The sequence below is a fragment of the Belonocnema kinseyi genome, chromosome 1 (assembly GCF_010883055.1).
Source record: "Belonocnema kinseyi isolate 2016_QV_RU_SX_M_011 chromosome 1, B_treatae_v1, whole genome shotgun sequence".
Lineage (NCBI taxonomy): Eukaryota > Metazoa > Arthropoda > Insecta > Hymenoptera > Cynipidae > Belonocnema > Belonocnema kinseyi.
Window position 1 is genome coordinate 172,520,005 of NC_046657.1, and position 15,923 is coordinate 172,535,927.

The 15,923-nt window shown below is 30.3% G+C and overlaps 1 protein-coding gene across 4 annotated transcripts in view; it reads right to left on the reverse strand.

The window, feature by feature from the left end:
• Positions 1-9,631: 9,631 nt before the first annotated feature.
• Positions 9,632-15,923, reverse strand: part of LOC117169208 (NEDD8-like) — a 7,066-nt gene continuing 774 nt past the window's right edge. For 2 of the 4 annotated variants that reach the window (XM_033355468.1, XM_033355476.1), the window contains exons 2-4: positions 15,436-15,615; positions 13,609-13,721; positions 9,632-9,831 (exon numbers count right to left, since the gene is read on the reverse strand). In XM_033355468.1, the coding sequence (XP_033211359.1) occupies positions 9,750-9,831; positions 13,609-13,721; positions 15,436-15,489 (249 nt within the window). In that variant the 5' untranslated portion in view covers positions 15,490-15,615 and the 3' untranslated portion in view covers positions 9,632-9,749. Of the gene's footprint in view, positions 9,832-13,608; positions 13,722-15,435; positions 15,639-15,923 lie in introns of all 4 variants that reach the window. The other 2 variants (XM_033355459.1, XM_033355485.1) reach the window with 2 other exon arrangements.

Genomic DNA, 15,923 nt, shown 5'->3' on the forward strand with positions numbered 1-15,923 from the left:
ATTGTTAATTTTTCTAATAAATAGTTTAAATTTCGTAAAATCAAATAGTTGAATTAAAACGAATTTCAAACAAATAAGAAAGTTACAGTTTCAACAAAAGTAGCGAATTTTCTACCAGTTAAATAAAATGAAAGAAGATGAATTATTAACAAAATAGTTAAATTCACATTCAATAATAAAATCGATTTTCAAACAAGAATCATTTTATACCCAAGAAGTCGAACTTTCGACGACATAAATGAATTTTTAGCCAAATAGTTAAATTTTCGTAAGATAAGTAAAAAATCTGAATGAAGACTTGTGGGATATTTTGTATTACCCATACAAAATAATATGAGATGAAAAATCCATAATAACGCGAGATAAAGAAAAATGTCTGAAGAAAGTCTTTTAGTTTTTTATTTATTTTGAGGTAATTCAGAGAATAAATATACATTTACAAATGTCTGTCAAAAATTGTTTGCGTAGCGTGAGTATCCAGATTAGAATGTCTACCTCAAGGCCCACATAGCTTTGAGCAAGTTAATCTTGAACTATAAACATTTAATTACGTAGATAAATCAGAGTATGAAGACCTATATAAATAATGAGATCTAAAAGAGATATTTTTGATAAAGCTTTATTTAAGCTTTCCAAATGCAAAGAATAAATATTAGAGCACGAAGAGCGACGGGAAATTAGCTTCTAGCGCGAAACGCGAAACGCGAGAGCTCACAGACGTGCGCCCAAGGCGCGCTCAAAATTGCAAGCCTCGCGCGCAGTTTCTTGATAAAAATTCCTGTTTCTTAGTTGAATTCAGGGATGGCATATGTGTTGATTGTCGTGATTTTGTTCACCAAGTTAAGAGAACTCTTCAGAATCAATCGAAGTCGTGTATTGAAGGCAGTCGTTGGAGTTTTCCTTGACCATAGTATGCTGAATACCCTTAGTCACTGATTCCTCTCTGCTTAAATGCACTGTTCTGTAATTATCTCCTCCGACTCCATGTGGATATCATTAGAAAACTGCTGTGTGATATCGATCACTTGCTGCAGTTTCTGGGCTGAACTAGCGTATAGCTTCAGGTAATCCATGTACAGATGATGGATCACTCAATGACCATCCTCATTATCATGTATTTTGAACCCATGAGACATGCTGTTGAGTGTGTTGCTCAATGGATTCAACGCTAAACAGAACCAAAGTGCACTGAAGTAGTCTCCTTAAAAAATACTCGTCGAAATGCGTATTGATCTATAGTAATCCTTGATGTTTCATGATCAAAATACATGATTCTTTGACCCAAAAGCGACTTAGAAAGTCAGTAATGCCTGGGCAAAATTTTCAAAGTTTCAAGACTTCAGGCAAATAGTCATGCAGCAACATATCCGGTCCTGGAGCTTTCCAATTACTTGCCCTTTTTAAAACCGCTAAAATATGCTGAAATATGTCTGGTAAGAACTACGCAGCATCTAAATTGCTTCTCTTCATTTTCCCCAAACACTTAACCAATAGTTAGTCATGTCTGACAAATGAGGGACTTCCGTGTCTTCATGGTTATTTTGCTTTGTACTCAATTCAGGATGAAAACTTCTTTCATCCGTTCGAAAGGTTCGATTTTGTGGCCTTCTTGCATTTCTTTTCTTGTAACGACACAGCTTGGCCGTAAGAACATAAAGTCTTTGCCGTTAACAGTCAATAATCTCATCCAATATTGATGGTGTTGATGTCTCGATGTACCGAGGGTGGATGGTTTTAGTAGCATGGTTTTGTTTCTTTCTAGTTCTATTACCTTTTTTGTATTGAGTTAATGGACTCAATTTACACCTTTCTTTGCTGGCATCGATATTCAACCTGATCTTCCATGATAGATCTCGATCCCTTCCTGGGACAAAGACTGCAATTGCAGGCCTAGTTCTGCGGCCCAACGTTCTCACAGTTGACACAGTTGTACAATACACAGCTTGACGTTTGTCGCAGATTTTTTTGTTGGCCAGTTGTTTGATTAGTGAGATCTGTCTGACCATCTCGCAGCTCACGAACATCACAGCCTCGCATGTTGTAGCCCTCAGAGGTGGATCCAGAGGTGTCCCGACGATTCTCAGGAAGCCAAAAACTTTTTAAAATCTTTAAATTCTTTTTTTTTTTTTTTAAACTTTTACTCGGTTCAATCCAGTTTTACATTATAGCTACGGACTGAGTCAAGTGACTGATGAGATAAGGATGTATTTAGTTAATTTAATACGATGCATGAAACCTCCTACGCTGATGTTGCAGATACACAATTACGAGCATGGTGCAGTTTGGAGCCTGTCCCTTACCGGTGCCATACCTAAACAGCGGCCGCGAGCGTTATTATTATTATTACTAATATTATTATGCTGGGTTAAGACCATAACAGCCCCTGACGCTTGGGTGATTCTCTTGCGTCCTCTTTTGCGCGTAAGCGTGACCCCAAAGCCCTCTCCGTAGGGTAAGGACTGCAGCTACGCTGTTGTCTGATATTTCTGACTCACTGATGCAGTGACTGCCTATGAGTGCTAGATATTTCCAGGCAATCGCAGATCAGTGACAAAGGATATAAGTTTCATTATCCCTTCTGCACAGACGACAGATGGAACTTTCCGCAAGTACTACCCTACCGTCGGAAATTATCAGCACTATCAGTGAAAGTATTATTAAAAGCTAGTGCTGACTTTGAAACTTAACCACTCGTTAAAACATTAAACGAGAAACCTTTTTAGAAAACCGCTGAAAAGGTAATTAAATTGCAAGTCAAATCAGCCACAATAAAGATATTTTTGGAATTTTGAATCAAATATACTGCGAAAGAAGTTTTTAAACAAAAATTACAGAATTTCTCTAATTTTGTATCTCGGCTTCAACGTGTGGTATGACCTGGGATAGTTGTAGCAAATATCTCAGATTCACACAAATTATTCTTTGGAATTTTATATTTAATTTAAGCCCATGAAACCTAAAAATCCTAACGAGTTTTCGAAATTCGACTAAAAATCTCCAAGCGTGTCTGCACCCAATTTCAGGCGTTTTACAGAACAAGCAGAATTTGAGAAACAAAATATGAAAAAATTCTCGGCTACCACCGCTCTCGTGGTAGAAAGCAATAATCGCCGATTGAAACTTGATATTGCAGGTTTGGACATTTATAGTAGTATATCGAGAACCCTTGAAGATTTTTTGAAGTCTTATAGTTTTAAATTAAAGATAAGAATTTAAAGAATAATTTGAATGAATTTGAGATTTTTTCTACGACTATCCAAGGTTATGCCTCGCCGTGAACCCATTCCGCCTTCGAGGATAGGCTAACTCGATATTTCTTGTTGAAGAGGTAGCGAGTGGGCATTTTGACCCTGAGCATGCTCCGGGTCGGCCTCCTCGAGATGTCCAATGGGATCCGCACTGCGGTCGACATCGTTCTGTCGCTTACCATATTTAATCTCCTGGCCGCGTTCACAGTTAAGGCCTTAATGGTGAAATGTAAGGGCTCCGAACCTATTCGTGCACCTAGAGCCATCGTGAATGTAGACTTTGTGGCACCAGCGATGCTTCTTAGAATCAGGCCCATCATCCTTTCCAGTCGAGAATTCAGAGTAGATAGTTTGACCGTACTCCACCAGACCACCGCCACATAGTTAAGCCTGGGTGACAAGATCGCTGCGTAGAATAAATAAGTGTATCCAGTTTTGAGCACAAGTTCCTTATCCAGAATGACTCCTAGATGTTGAACTCGTTCTTCGATTTCCAGTTGCTATCCTCCCAGTTACAATGTACTCGTGATTTCTTACTTTTACATTCTGGTGAATACAATCGCATTAGTCTTACTCAGATTGATTAATAATCCAGTCTTCTAGCGTGATGAATCATCCACTTTACCCAATGATTGCTGCATTACACCAAAGAGCGCCTCCAGATACTGGCCGCGCACGATAACCAGTACCCACATAGCCAACAACGTGATGTCCCTGACTCGTGAGCAGGTGAAGCAGTTCATCTACTAAAAAGCACCACAGCAGGGGTAATAAGATGCCTCCCTGCGGATATTGAAAGTCAACAGATCCACATAAAATGGTATCACCCTTAGTTGTACTTAGGTTCCTGTTGGCCATAATGTGGCAGATCCATCTCACGACAGCAATAGGCATAGCATGTTTAATCATAACTGCATGATGACCTCTAAAAAGGTGTAATTGAATGCTCCTTCAATGTCCATAAAGGCTCCATTCGCGAGGTCTTCCTGCTTTAGCTATCTTTCAATTAGGTTTAGTACTCCGCTTAGGACAGTCTGTCTTGATTGACCAGCCCTAAAGGCGTCCTTTTTGCATTTTTCACCCATTTAGGGCCAGCGGGTACAACGGATTCGAACTCGAATTCGATCTGTGAGTGACTTGAGAGAGTGAGTTCATCTAAGACTCTCCACTTCTTGAAATTATCTCTAAAACTATCGGCCAAAGAGTGATGTCAATGACTTCCTCCCAGACCGAGTTACGAATCATCGGTATGTTACCCGTGTTAAGAATATCTAAATGAGTAGTAATGAGATATTCCCGTATATCATTAACTCTTGAGTTGATATCCGTGCTGCCCAACAAAGTATTTTAGAAGTTAGCATCGCATCCCACCAAAACAGGAAGACCCCTTACCTTGCAATATTTCACCAGTGTACATACCTCCACTAGAGGATTAGTATTACTTTCATATAGCCTATAAAGGATTATAGGCCCTATATCTGACCCCCCCTTAAGGAACCAGATTTTTCCTTTTCTAATTTTTTATTTTCCCTTATAATTAATTTGCAAATACCAGCAGTTTAATAAAACAGGATATCAGAAACAAATTTAATATTTAAAAAAAATTCATTTATTTTAAAGAAAAAATGTCTTGTACTATAAAAGATGGCTTTTTAACAAATAAATAACAAATAAAAAATAAAAAAATAAATTTTAAATAAAAAAAGGCTTTTCCATCAAACATTTAAATTTTCAACCAAAGATATAAGCCTTTGATCGAAAAAATTAATTTTTAACAATACAGTTTCACTTTTACCCAAGTAGTTCAATTTTCAATCAAAAAAGGATTAATTTTCAACAAAATAGTTCAACTTTTAACCAAATAGATGAATTGTCAACTAAAAATATAATTCTTCAACAAACAAAATGATTTCATAACGAAGTGATTCCACCAAATATTTCAGACAAATAGTTGATTAATTAAGCAAAGAATAATCATTTTTAAACAATAAGATGCATTTTAATTAAATAAAAGAATTTCTACCAAATAAGATGAATTTTTAAATCAAAAAGATAAATTTTCCAAAAAGAATTGAATTTTCATTAAAAAAAAAGATTCCAGTTGACTTTTCAATATCAAAATATAAATTTTTAAAGAAGAAATAAGTTTCTACGAAAAAAATTGATTTTTCAGTCAAAAAAGACAAATTTTTAACCAAAAGAACGACTTTTTAAAAATAAAATTGTTGAATTCTCTACCAAAGAGTTTCATTTTTATCCAAAAAAAAAATGAAATTTCTCTTAAAACAGATGAATTGTTAATTACAAAAAAAGTTTCATTTTCATCAAGAAAATATTTGCGCACCAAAATATTACATTTAAACAAAAAGTTAATTTGCTACAATATATCTAAATTTTCAACAAAACAGTAGAATTTTTATCCAAAAAGTATGAATTCTTAACAAAATAGTTTAATTTTCAACCAAACAGTTGAACTTGTATCGCAGAAAGGCATAATTCCTGGTAAAGCAAGAGAATTTCAAAATCAAAAAGACGACATTGCATGAAAGCGTTGAATTTGCAAGCGAACCGTTGCATTTTTATTCGAAAAAGATAACATTTCTTCTGAAATACAGTTAAAAAAAACGTTTTAAAAATAGTTAAACAGTCAACCAAAAAATATTTCAGGTCACTTTCCAAAGCAAAATAAGAGTTTTAAACAATAAGTTACTTTTTTCCTAAATAGTCGAATTTTCAACCGAAAAGTATGACTTTTATCAATTTTCTTAAATTTTAATTACTTTAAATTAACAAAAATAAAAAAATAAATTAAATAAAATTAAATTTAAATTACTAAAACAGATAATTTTCAAATAAAAAAGACAAATTTTCAAAAAAAGAGTTGAATTTTCATCCAAAAAGATTTCAATTGACTTTTCAATACAAAAATACGAATTTGAAAAAAAAGTAAATTCTGTAGAAAGTATTTTAATTTACAACAAAGCAGCTCCATTTTAATTAAAGAAAGATGTAATATAACTACTAAAAAATATGAACTTTTAAATAGAAAAGACAAAACCCCACGCGCGTGCGTACGCGGTACAATCAAGCGCCGTTTTCCAGAAAAAGGTCTTCTTCTACGACGTTGAAGTTTGCCAGATGTGGGTTTGAAAGTCGTGTAATAAATTAAAAAAAAACTAAGAGTCATATCGAAAAAGTAAAAACACCTCTAGATTCGGCTCAGAAATATCTCGATGTGTATTTTTTTTTTTGTTTAAACAATTTGTTAAGCATCACGCCATTGCAGACTTACCATATGTAATGTAAATATAAAACTGTATATAATTTAAATAATGTTAATGAATTTAGTGTTGAATATGGCAATGTTGAGCTGTATATATGCAATCCGAGTGGGCACAAAGTTTGTCGACGTCTTTACGACATCTTTACGACATCCTATGTCTATGTCATTAAGGTCTCTTTACGATATCTTAAATAAGTCGTATGCGCCGGAGAGGTTTTGGTAATTTTAGTACCATAAATTGCCCAGAACTCAATTTAAGAATGTCTGTAAATTTTCGGAAGTTTATAATTATTTTACAGGTAAATATGGTGACTTACGATAAATTACCCGAAATTCAATTTTAAACATTTTTATAAATTACCGGACATTTCTGAATTTGTTGGTAATATTATAGGTAATTTGTGGTACGTTACAATTAATTGCCAAAATTATATTTAAATATGCCTAAAAATTTTCGGAAAGTTTACAGGTTAATATGGTAAATCACCATTAATTACCTAAAATTATATTTTAAACATTTTTTAGCATTTCCTGAAATCTATGAAATGTTTCTGGTAAATTATGGCAATATTATAGGTAATTTAGGTTTACTTACCATAAATTGCCCAAAAGTCATTTTAAATGTCTATAAATTTGTTAAAATGTATGAAAATTTTCGGTGATTAATGGGAATTTTACAGGTAAATATGGTAAACTATCATAAATTATATTTTTAACATGTTTATATAATTCCGGCAATTTATGACATTTTTGGTAATTTAGGGTTACTTACTATAAATTGCCCAAAAGTAAATTCAAATACTTCTATACATTTGCGAAAATTTATGAACATTTTTGGTAATTTTACAGGCAATTATGGTAAATTACCCAACATTCTATTTGAAACATTTTGATATTTTCTGAAATTTATTCAATTTTAGGTAATTTATGCTAATATGGCGGGTAATTCATAATAAATTACCATAAATTTCCAAAAATCAAATTTAAAAATCTATACAAATTTCCGTTAAATTATGGGTAAATTACCAAAACGGCCAAAATCATGCATGTGTCATAAAAACGGTTTTATGGATTTCCGGAAATTTCTAAATTTTTTGGTAATGTGATAGGTACTTTATGGTAACTAACTACAAATTGTCCAAACTTCAATTGAAAAATTTCTATGAATTTCTAGATATTTTTGGTAATTTATGCTCATTTTTCAAGTAAATATTGTAAATGACCATAAACTACCCTAAATTAAATTTGAAACATTTAAATAAATTTCCGTTTTTTTTTTTAAATTTGTGGTAATTATACAGGCAATTTATGGTAACTGATCATAAATTGGGCAAAATTCAATTTAAAAACGTATAAATTTCCGAAAATTTTCGGTCGTTTATGGTAATTTCACAGCGTGCCATTAATTACCCAAAATTCAATTTTAAATATTTTCATAAATTTCTAAAACTTTATGAATTTTTTGTCAATATTGTAGGTAATTTATGGTAACTTACGATAAGTTTCTTAAAATTGAAATAAAATATGTCCATAAATTTCTGCATATGTATGGACATTTTTGGGTGATTTTACAGGTAAATATAGTAACTTGTCATAAATTACCAAACATTGAATTTTCTTAATACATTTCCATAAATTTAATAATTTTTTGGCGATTCATATAATTTTTACAGATCATTTATGGAAATGTAAGAGAAATTACCTTTAATATAGTTTAAAATTTTCTATAAATATCTGAGAATTTTTGTTAATTTATTATTACACCATTAAAGCCATGTGACGATTGGGTCACGTGACCCAGTTCCTACCTTACCGACACGTTTTTTATTTCCTAACTTATTTTCACACGAAGCACCACATCTAGTTAAAAATTTGGGATAATAAATAAGAAGTACTAAGAAATCTGGGTCTGGTGCTAAATTTTAATAATTATGAAAAAAGTGGAAAAAATTATTTACAAATAAAAACTTGTTTATAATTATTAAAATTTAGGACCAGGCCCAGATTTCTTAGTGCTTCTTATTTATTATCCTAAATTTTCAACTCGATGTAGTGCTTCGTGTTAAAATAAATTAGGAAATAAAGAAACGTGTCGGTAAGGTAGGAATCTGTTCTTGGATTATTTAAAAGGTTAAGGGCATGTGATACTTAGAAAATTGTCGATTTTACCAGATTTAGGTTCCCACGGCTTTTTTTCTAGAATAATATATATTTTGTCTTAAAAAATTGGGAAATGATAGCGAACATGCCAGCGGACGTCCCCACACACTTTTTTGTGGGTGATTTAGAAAAAGTTTTAATTTAGCAAAATGTGATTAATTTACATAGCGCTTAGGAAATAGTATCGATTTTTTTAGTGTTAGATGCTCCCGGCTTTTTTCCTAGGATAAAAAATATTTTGCCTTCAAAATCTGGGGAATGATGGAGAGCATGCTAACGGACGTACCCACACAATTTTCTTGTGTTTTTTTATCAAAAAATTTTTGATATTGCTAACAATGTGCGTGTATATTTCAAGGTTATGTGTGTTACAATTCTCCCGAGCGTTACTTCAAAACTACAGAAAATTTTTGGCCAAAAACTTTGGACTTAAAAATAAACATAGTAACTAATCTCCCGGAACTAAACTTGTTTGCAGGCAATCAAAAGTTTATTTCATAAATAATTTCCAGATTATCGGAAAGGCAGAGATGAAAAACGACGTAACCTCAAAATAATGCATATGCATACAATTTTTATTTAGCACAATAAATTTCTTTTCTTATTATCCCTCAAAAAAGAGTCCGGGGACGTCCGTTATGATATTTTATAGCATCTACGAATTCAGTTTTAAAAAAACTTTCATTTTTGTGGAAAAAAAGCCAGGGAAACTATAATTATCACATGCCCTTAAGGCAAATGCTATGAACAGTATTTTAATCCTAATTATTATATAAAACATAGAATTTTCTTCGAAAAGAGGCATTTAGCGGGAGCCTTTGTCCTCTTTGGATTATTTATTTTAAAAACTTGATAAAATTGGGTTTTCTGTTCGGCTTCAGTTCAAGGACCTCTAACTAAGGATGAATAGAAAATATAGGAAATAAAAATTCCAACAGAGGAAGTTAAAACATGAGTGATTGTTTATTAATAATTAATATAAATAGATCACACATCATTAAGAGCTATTGATTCTTATTATTATTATTATTCTTGGCAGAATCGGAAATTCATAATTATTAGCCACCTCTTAATGCCAAAACTAAATGTAACACTGAGCCTCCTTCGATTTTATAATCCAGTATCGTCTTCTCGTCCGCCCTGGAAAGAATTCAAGAATTTACCAATTTATTTAAAAAAAAATAATTTCAATTGACTGTGAATATATTTTCATAAAATTTGAAGGCAATGTAATAATGACCAAATTCCTATCTTAACGAAATTTGTTCTCAACATGAAACATTTTTATAACCCTAAATTCCTGTAAAAACAATAAACATTTTTTGTATTTTCAGAAATTCAGGACTACACATTCATTTCTTAGTGTCTTTTATTTAATTTTATAAATTTTTAACTCAATATCCATTAACTGCGTTACCAATTTTGGAATATTTTTGACCCCATACATTAAAAAAAAGTTGAATTGTCAACAAAATAATCATATTTTTAAAAAAATAGTTTATTTTTTAACCAATTATAACTCAGTTCTCAAATAATACGGATGAATTTTCAACGATATAGTTGAACTTTAAACCTACAAAGGAGAATGTTCACCGAAAATGTAATTTTGTAATAAAGAGAGATGAATTTTCAACTAACGAACTTAAGTTTTTAACAAAAAATTGAATAGTTACAATGTTAGTTTAAAAAATTAAATTTGAACAACAAAAAACTACTTTCCACTGGTTAAAGTCAACTAAAGGAAACACGAATTTTCAACCAAATAGTTGAATCAACCAAAAATGATGATTTTTAAACAAAGTAGATTAATTTTCCACCACGGCCTATGAATTTTCAACAAAAAGTGAATGTTTTATGAAGTAATTAATTTGAAACAAAATTAAAATTAAATCTTAATTAAAATGAAACAAAAAAGGATGTTACATTCTCAAAAAAAGAAGCAAATTTTTTACCAGTTAACTGAATAAAAAAGACGAATCGTTAAAAAAATAGTTGAATCCACAAACAATAAAATCCTATTTCAAAAATAAAGATAAATATTCTACCTAAAAAGTCAAGTTTCCGGCAAGATACATGAATTTTCTACAAAATTAATTTAATATTCACACAAATACTGAAAATTTCAAAAAAATATTTTCAACCAAAATTAGATGTTAAAAAAAAAATTTGAATCGTTTTAACCATTTATGTTTTCAGTTAAAAAAAATTTGGCTCTAAAGAAAAACAGCTAATTTTCTTCTGATTGAATTCCATTAGAAAACACGGCCTTTTAACAAAATAGTTGAATCATCAACCAAAATCGTGAGTCTTCAAAAGGAGAAAATTAATGTTCTCTTTAAAATTCGAATTTTTAACAAAAAACTTCATTTTCTACCGAGTACTTATTTTTTCTAACTAGTTGAATTATTGCAGTTCAAAAAGTTAATTTTTAACAAAAAATTAATTTTCTTTTAGTTTCATTAAACAGAAAAAAGAGTTTTTAAGAAAAAAATTGAATACTCATCCAAAAAGACGATTTTTTAACAAAATAGATGAATTTCCCACATAACAGTTGAATTTTTTAGACTGACACTATGAACTAGTTAATTTTTTTGATACAGTTATGTGGTTAGTTAAAAAATACTGGGTAAATTTCTTACTCTAAAGATGAATTTGTATCTAAAACGAAAAATCTTAAAAAGAAGATAGTTAAATTTTCAACCAGAGATGAATCTCGAACCAAAAAGATACATTTTCAACAAAGCAGTAAAACTTTAAACCAATTTGTTGAAGTTTCGACCCAAAAAATGACGTTTTAACAATATAGTAGCATTTTCGACAAGATAATTAAATTGTGAATCAAATAATAGAATTAAAAAGAAAGAAAAATGTATGCGAAAAATCGAGATAAAGATATAATAAATATTTTTGCCCCCGCCCCCAAATTTGTAACGTCCTTGACGAACGATTCCTACGTCGTTTTGAAAAAAATGTTGGTAAAATAGGAATTGGGTAAGTAGAAGAAGTACATATGGTTCGAACCCAAATTTTAATTTGCATGTTATTGTATGATTAACATTTGAAAGAGTAATATTACTCAAAGTTATATTAGGTTTTCCAAATGAGTAATTTTATTTGATAATAAAATTTATTTCTGAATGTTTTAAACTTAAATGATACAAGAAAAAATTTGTATTTGAAATGTCTTCTAATATTAAGAAATAATTCTGTTCATAACATTTCTCTACCAGGCTATAATTCGTAAACTTTTTTACACCTTTAAAATGATGAGAACAATGAAATTATGGAAAAAAATTACACTAACTTAATCATTTACAAAGTCTATATTTAAAACATCTTTTGAATTTCAAAATTTATTGTAAGAGAATATATCCTAAAGATTTTCAACATTGTAAAAAAATCTGGAAAATGTTGAGGTACTTTTTTAAGTTCGCAGAATTTCTTCAAAATTTTAGGGAAAATAAGAATCATTTTAAAAGACATTTAGAAGATTTTTTTAATATTTCAAGAATAATAAAAAATTTTAAATGATTTTGAAAAACCTAAAACAATACGCAGATTTTTAATGATTTCGAAACCAAATTCCGAAGTCTTTTTAACGTGACTCAGAGGTTCTTATTATTATCTATTTATGTGACGATGTGAAACTCATGATAAAGAGGTTAGGCCACAATCTGCTATCAATTCTGACTATTTTGATTTGATAGCTTTGTTTATTAAGATTTATGTGAGAAAAAAATTTCTCCTGTTGTAATATTTGGTTTAAGAGTCAGTAGTATGTTGCAGGAAAACAATAAGTGCAATGATTAACACATTTTAAAATCGTACATATTTACGAACTGTTCAGTACACATGACTACATTTAAATACTTTTTCTATTAATTCTGCATATAAAAGTTTTTGTTTTAAATGCTTTTATAATGTTTATAATGTTTTTAAACAATATTTTGCGACTTCTTTTTTCATTGTGCATATAAGCAAAAGAAAACATCGGCATTTTTTGAATAGAAATTTGCTACTGTTTGGTTTAAAATAAAAAATATTTGTTGAGAATTTAATTATTTTCTTTAAACTTCAACTTTTGGGATGAATTCAACTCTTGTTTATTTAAAATTGAAAACAAACTTTTGTGAATATCTATTATTACATTTTCCGTTGAAAATTAATCTTTTTCGATTAAAAACTTTTCTTTTATTTAAAATTCATCCTTTTAGAGGAATTCAACTCTTTTTTATTTAAAATAAAAATCGTTTTTAATATTATTTTTGCTATTTTGAATACAAAATTATTAGATTTCAAATAGAATATTTACAAAGTTTTTGACAAAGTAGGTTAGGTTTAGTAGGCTTCACCTTAAATTATTTCTTTTTACAATCAAAATAATTTCAGATTTAAATCCAATAATTAAACAATACGAATTACAAGCTGGAATAATTTCGGATTGTGTTGGTGTTCTCTGTCGAAAATTACTATTTATATTTGTATATCAATATTAGACTTCAAAGAAGAGCAATAATTTTTTAAAAATTTTAGATTACATTGAGTTCTTACATAAAAACTGATTATTTTCAAACAATTTTGAATTATGTCGATGTTTTTCGTCGAAAATTGGTATTCTTAATTTAAAAAAATTGTATAAAAAACAGTTCAAAGTTTATATACAACTGTTGAAAAATTTTAGGTTATTTTACAGTTTAACGCGGGAAATTGCTGTCTTGAGTAAAAATATTTAGATTTGAAAGAAGATTACAATTTTTTTGTTTGAACGTCTTTGATTGGAAATTATTGCTTCTTTTTAATAAAAACTTATTAGATTTAAAATGTTTATAATTTTTCAATAACTGCAGGTCATGTTGTTTTAATTCAAAAATTACACGAGATGAAAAGAATTAAAATAATAATGTAAAATATTCTTACATTTGCTTTCCAGAAAATATCAGTCTCTGTTGTGTAGGAGGAATACCCTCCTTTTCTTCAACTCGTTCCTTAATCCTTGAAACCTTATCCGTGTTATCGATGTCTATCTCGATCTGTTAAATCGTAAAAAACACCTTTCTTAGTACATTGTTATAAAAAAAACACAAATTTTGAACTTTTCTATAAAAATGAACATAATATCAAAGTTTTATCTAATAAATAGATACAATATGAAATTATTGTAAACCCAATTACCAATTTAGGGTTATTTTTGCCCTTCCCGCTATCCCGCAACAAAGAAAAATCAAATTAAAAAAAAATTTAACCAAAAAGTAGCATCGCAGCAACCAAACAATAAAACAAATTTTTAGCAATAGAGTTAAGCTTTGAAGGTAACAAGACGAATGTTTTTAAAAAAATGTACTTTTAAACTGAAAATGAAGAATTTATATACAAATAGTTCAATTTTCAACCAAAAAATGAAATAATTAAATTTTCAGTTTCCTAGAGGGAAAAATCTCTGGTAATCTGCTGGCACCGCTCGGTCATCCCAATTCGTATCAGCGTATTCCGCAGTAAAAGGTAAAAATTTGTCGTTTGTTTTTGTTGAGAATTAATGTACTTGACTGAAAATTAATTATTTCATTTTTGATTAAAAATTGTTTTTTTAGTTGAAAATTCATAAATATTGTTTTAAAGTCATCCTTTTCAGTATAAAATAAATCTTAATGATCAAAAACGTATGTTTTTGATCAGAAATTAGATTATTTTGAAAAATTCCTCTTTCTGATTTGTAATTTAATTTTTATAACGAAAATTCAACTCTTTTCCTCCTAGATGAAAATGTATGTTTTGTTGTTTGTGAACATTGAATTGAAGTAATGAACATTCACACTTCTGAATAAAGATTCTAGATTTTGATTGAAAATGGTTTGGATGAAAATTGAAATATTTTGTCGAAAACTAATTATTTTGGTTAAAAATTACCTTTTTTTATTTAAAAATTTATCTATTCAATTCTTTCATGAAAATTCGTATTTTTCGGTAGAACATTAATCTTCTTGGTTTTGAATGACAATTCAACTATTGGGTGAATATTCGATTACAGGGACGTCTCTCCTATTCCCGGAGCCTAGAAACGTAATCATTCTTTCATTTCATTGCTGAAGGGGTCGCCACCTATACCGCGAAATTGAGATTATTTTCGCTAAGCGACGTTCATTGGCGAGAGACGGCTAATTGCGACTCTTGTCTCAAGTGGAAAGGCGCAGTACGCAGATACTCATACCCGGTAGATTGCGCAATATTATGAATTTCGATTGTAAACGGTGTGAATGGCCCGATTTGCGCAGTTGAAAAGGTAGTGTAAATGTTTTCCTTGACATACGATAATTTTCTAACTAAAAATGAATATAATAGAATCACAAAAAATCTAAAATATTTCGCGGAATATTGAGTTTTGCAGCATGGCGCAGCAGAGGCGGTTACGTTGTGATAGGTCGAATTGTTTGGAAGGTTAGCATATTGCTTGGAAGAGGAATGCAGAGAACTTTTTGGAGAAAATATTCTAAACGCATAAACGTAAGTTGAAATATTAGTAGTTTTCAAACATAAAATAATAGGACAAGTGAAAATATTAGCCGTCAGGATGACTAGCACATTCCTTGACATACGAGTGCAGACGTTTCAGTGTCACAAAATACAATCAGCTGGAAATGTTTGATATTTTAGTTTTTGACACTGGAAGGTCGTTGATCTACAGAAAAATAGCTAAAGAACTACATTCTATACTTGACAAATATTAATATTCTGACATTCATGACTTACTTTTACGTCTAGGATATTTTCTCGAAAATGTTGTATGGATTCCCATGACGTCATGCTAAAACACTCAATTCAAAACAACGTGGTTTTCTTGTTCATCAGGCCTTTTTTTCATTGGTCAGCGAGTGAAGAAGAGGAGAGCGTACAGGACCATGGTGGGAGGTGACGGAACTGAACGCAGGACTTGAAATAGAAGGTGGAGGGGCCTTAAAATTGAGACCACACTGTATTTGGTTAACAATTGTTTTGAGTCATACAAATTTAACTAATTAGTTGAAAGTTACTCTTTTAATTGCAAATTTAAGTCAAAGATTGCAACTTGAAGCCAAGATAAGTTGGATTAAAAAAAAAGAATTGTAAACATCGCATGTGAATCCTTAACCAGAATGGTTGCATTTTTAACCAAAACGTTACATTAATTCAAACAAACATTTGGAAAGTAATGGGAAATTTTCTTCATTGAAGGAGAAAAAAATCTTTAAACTTATATG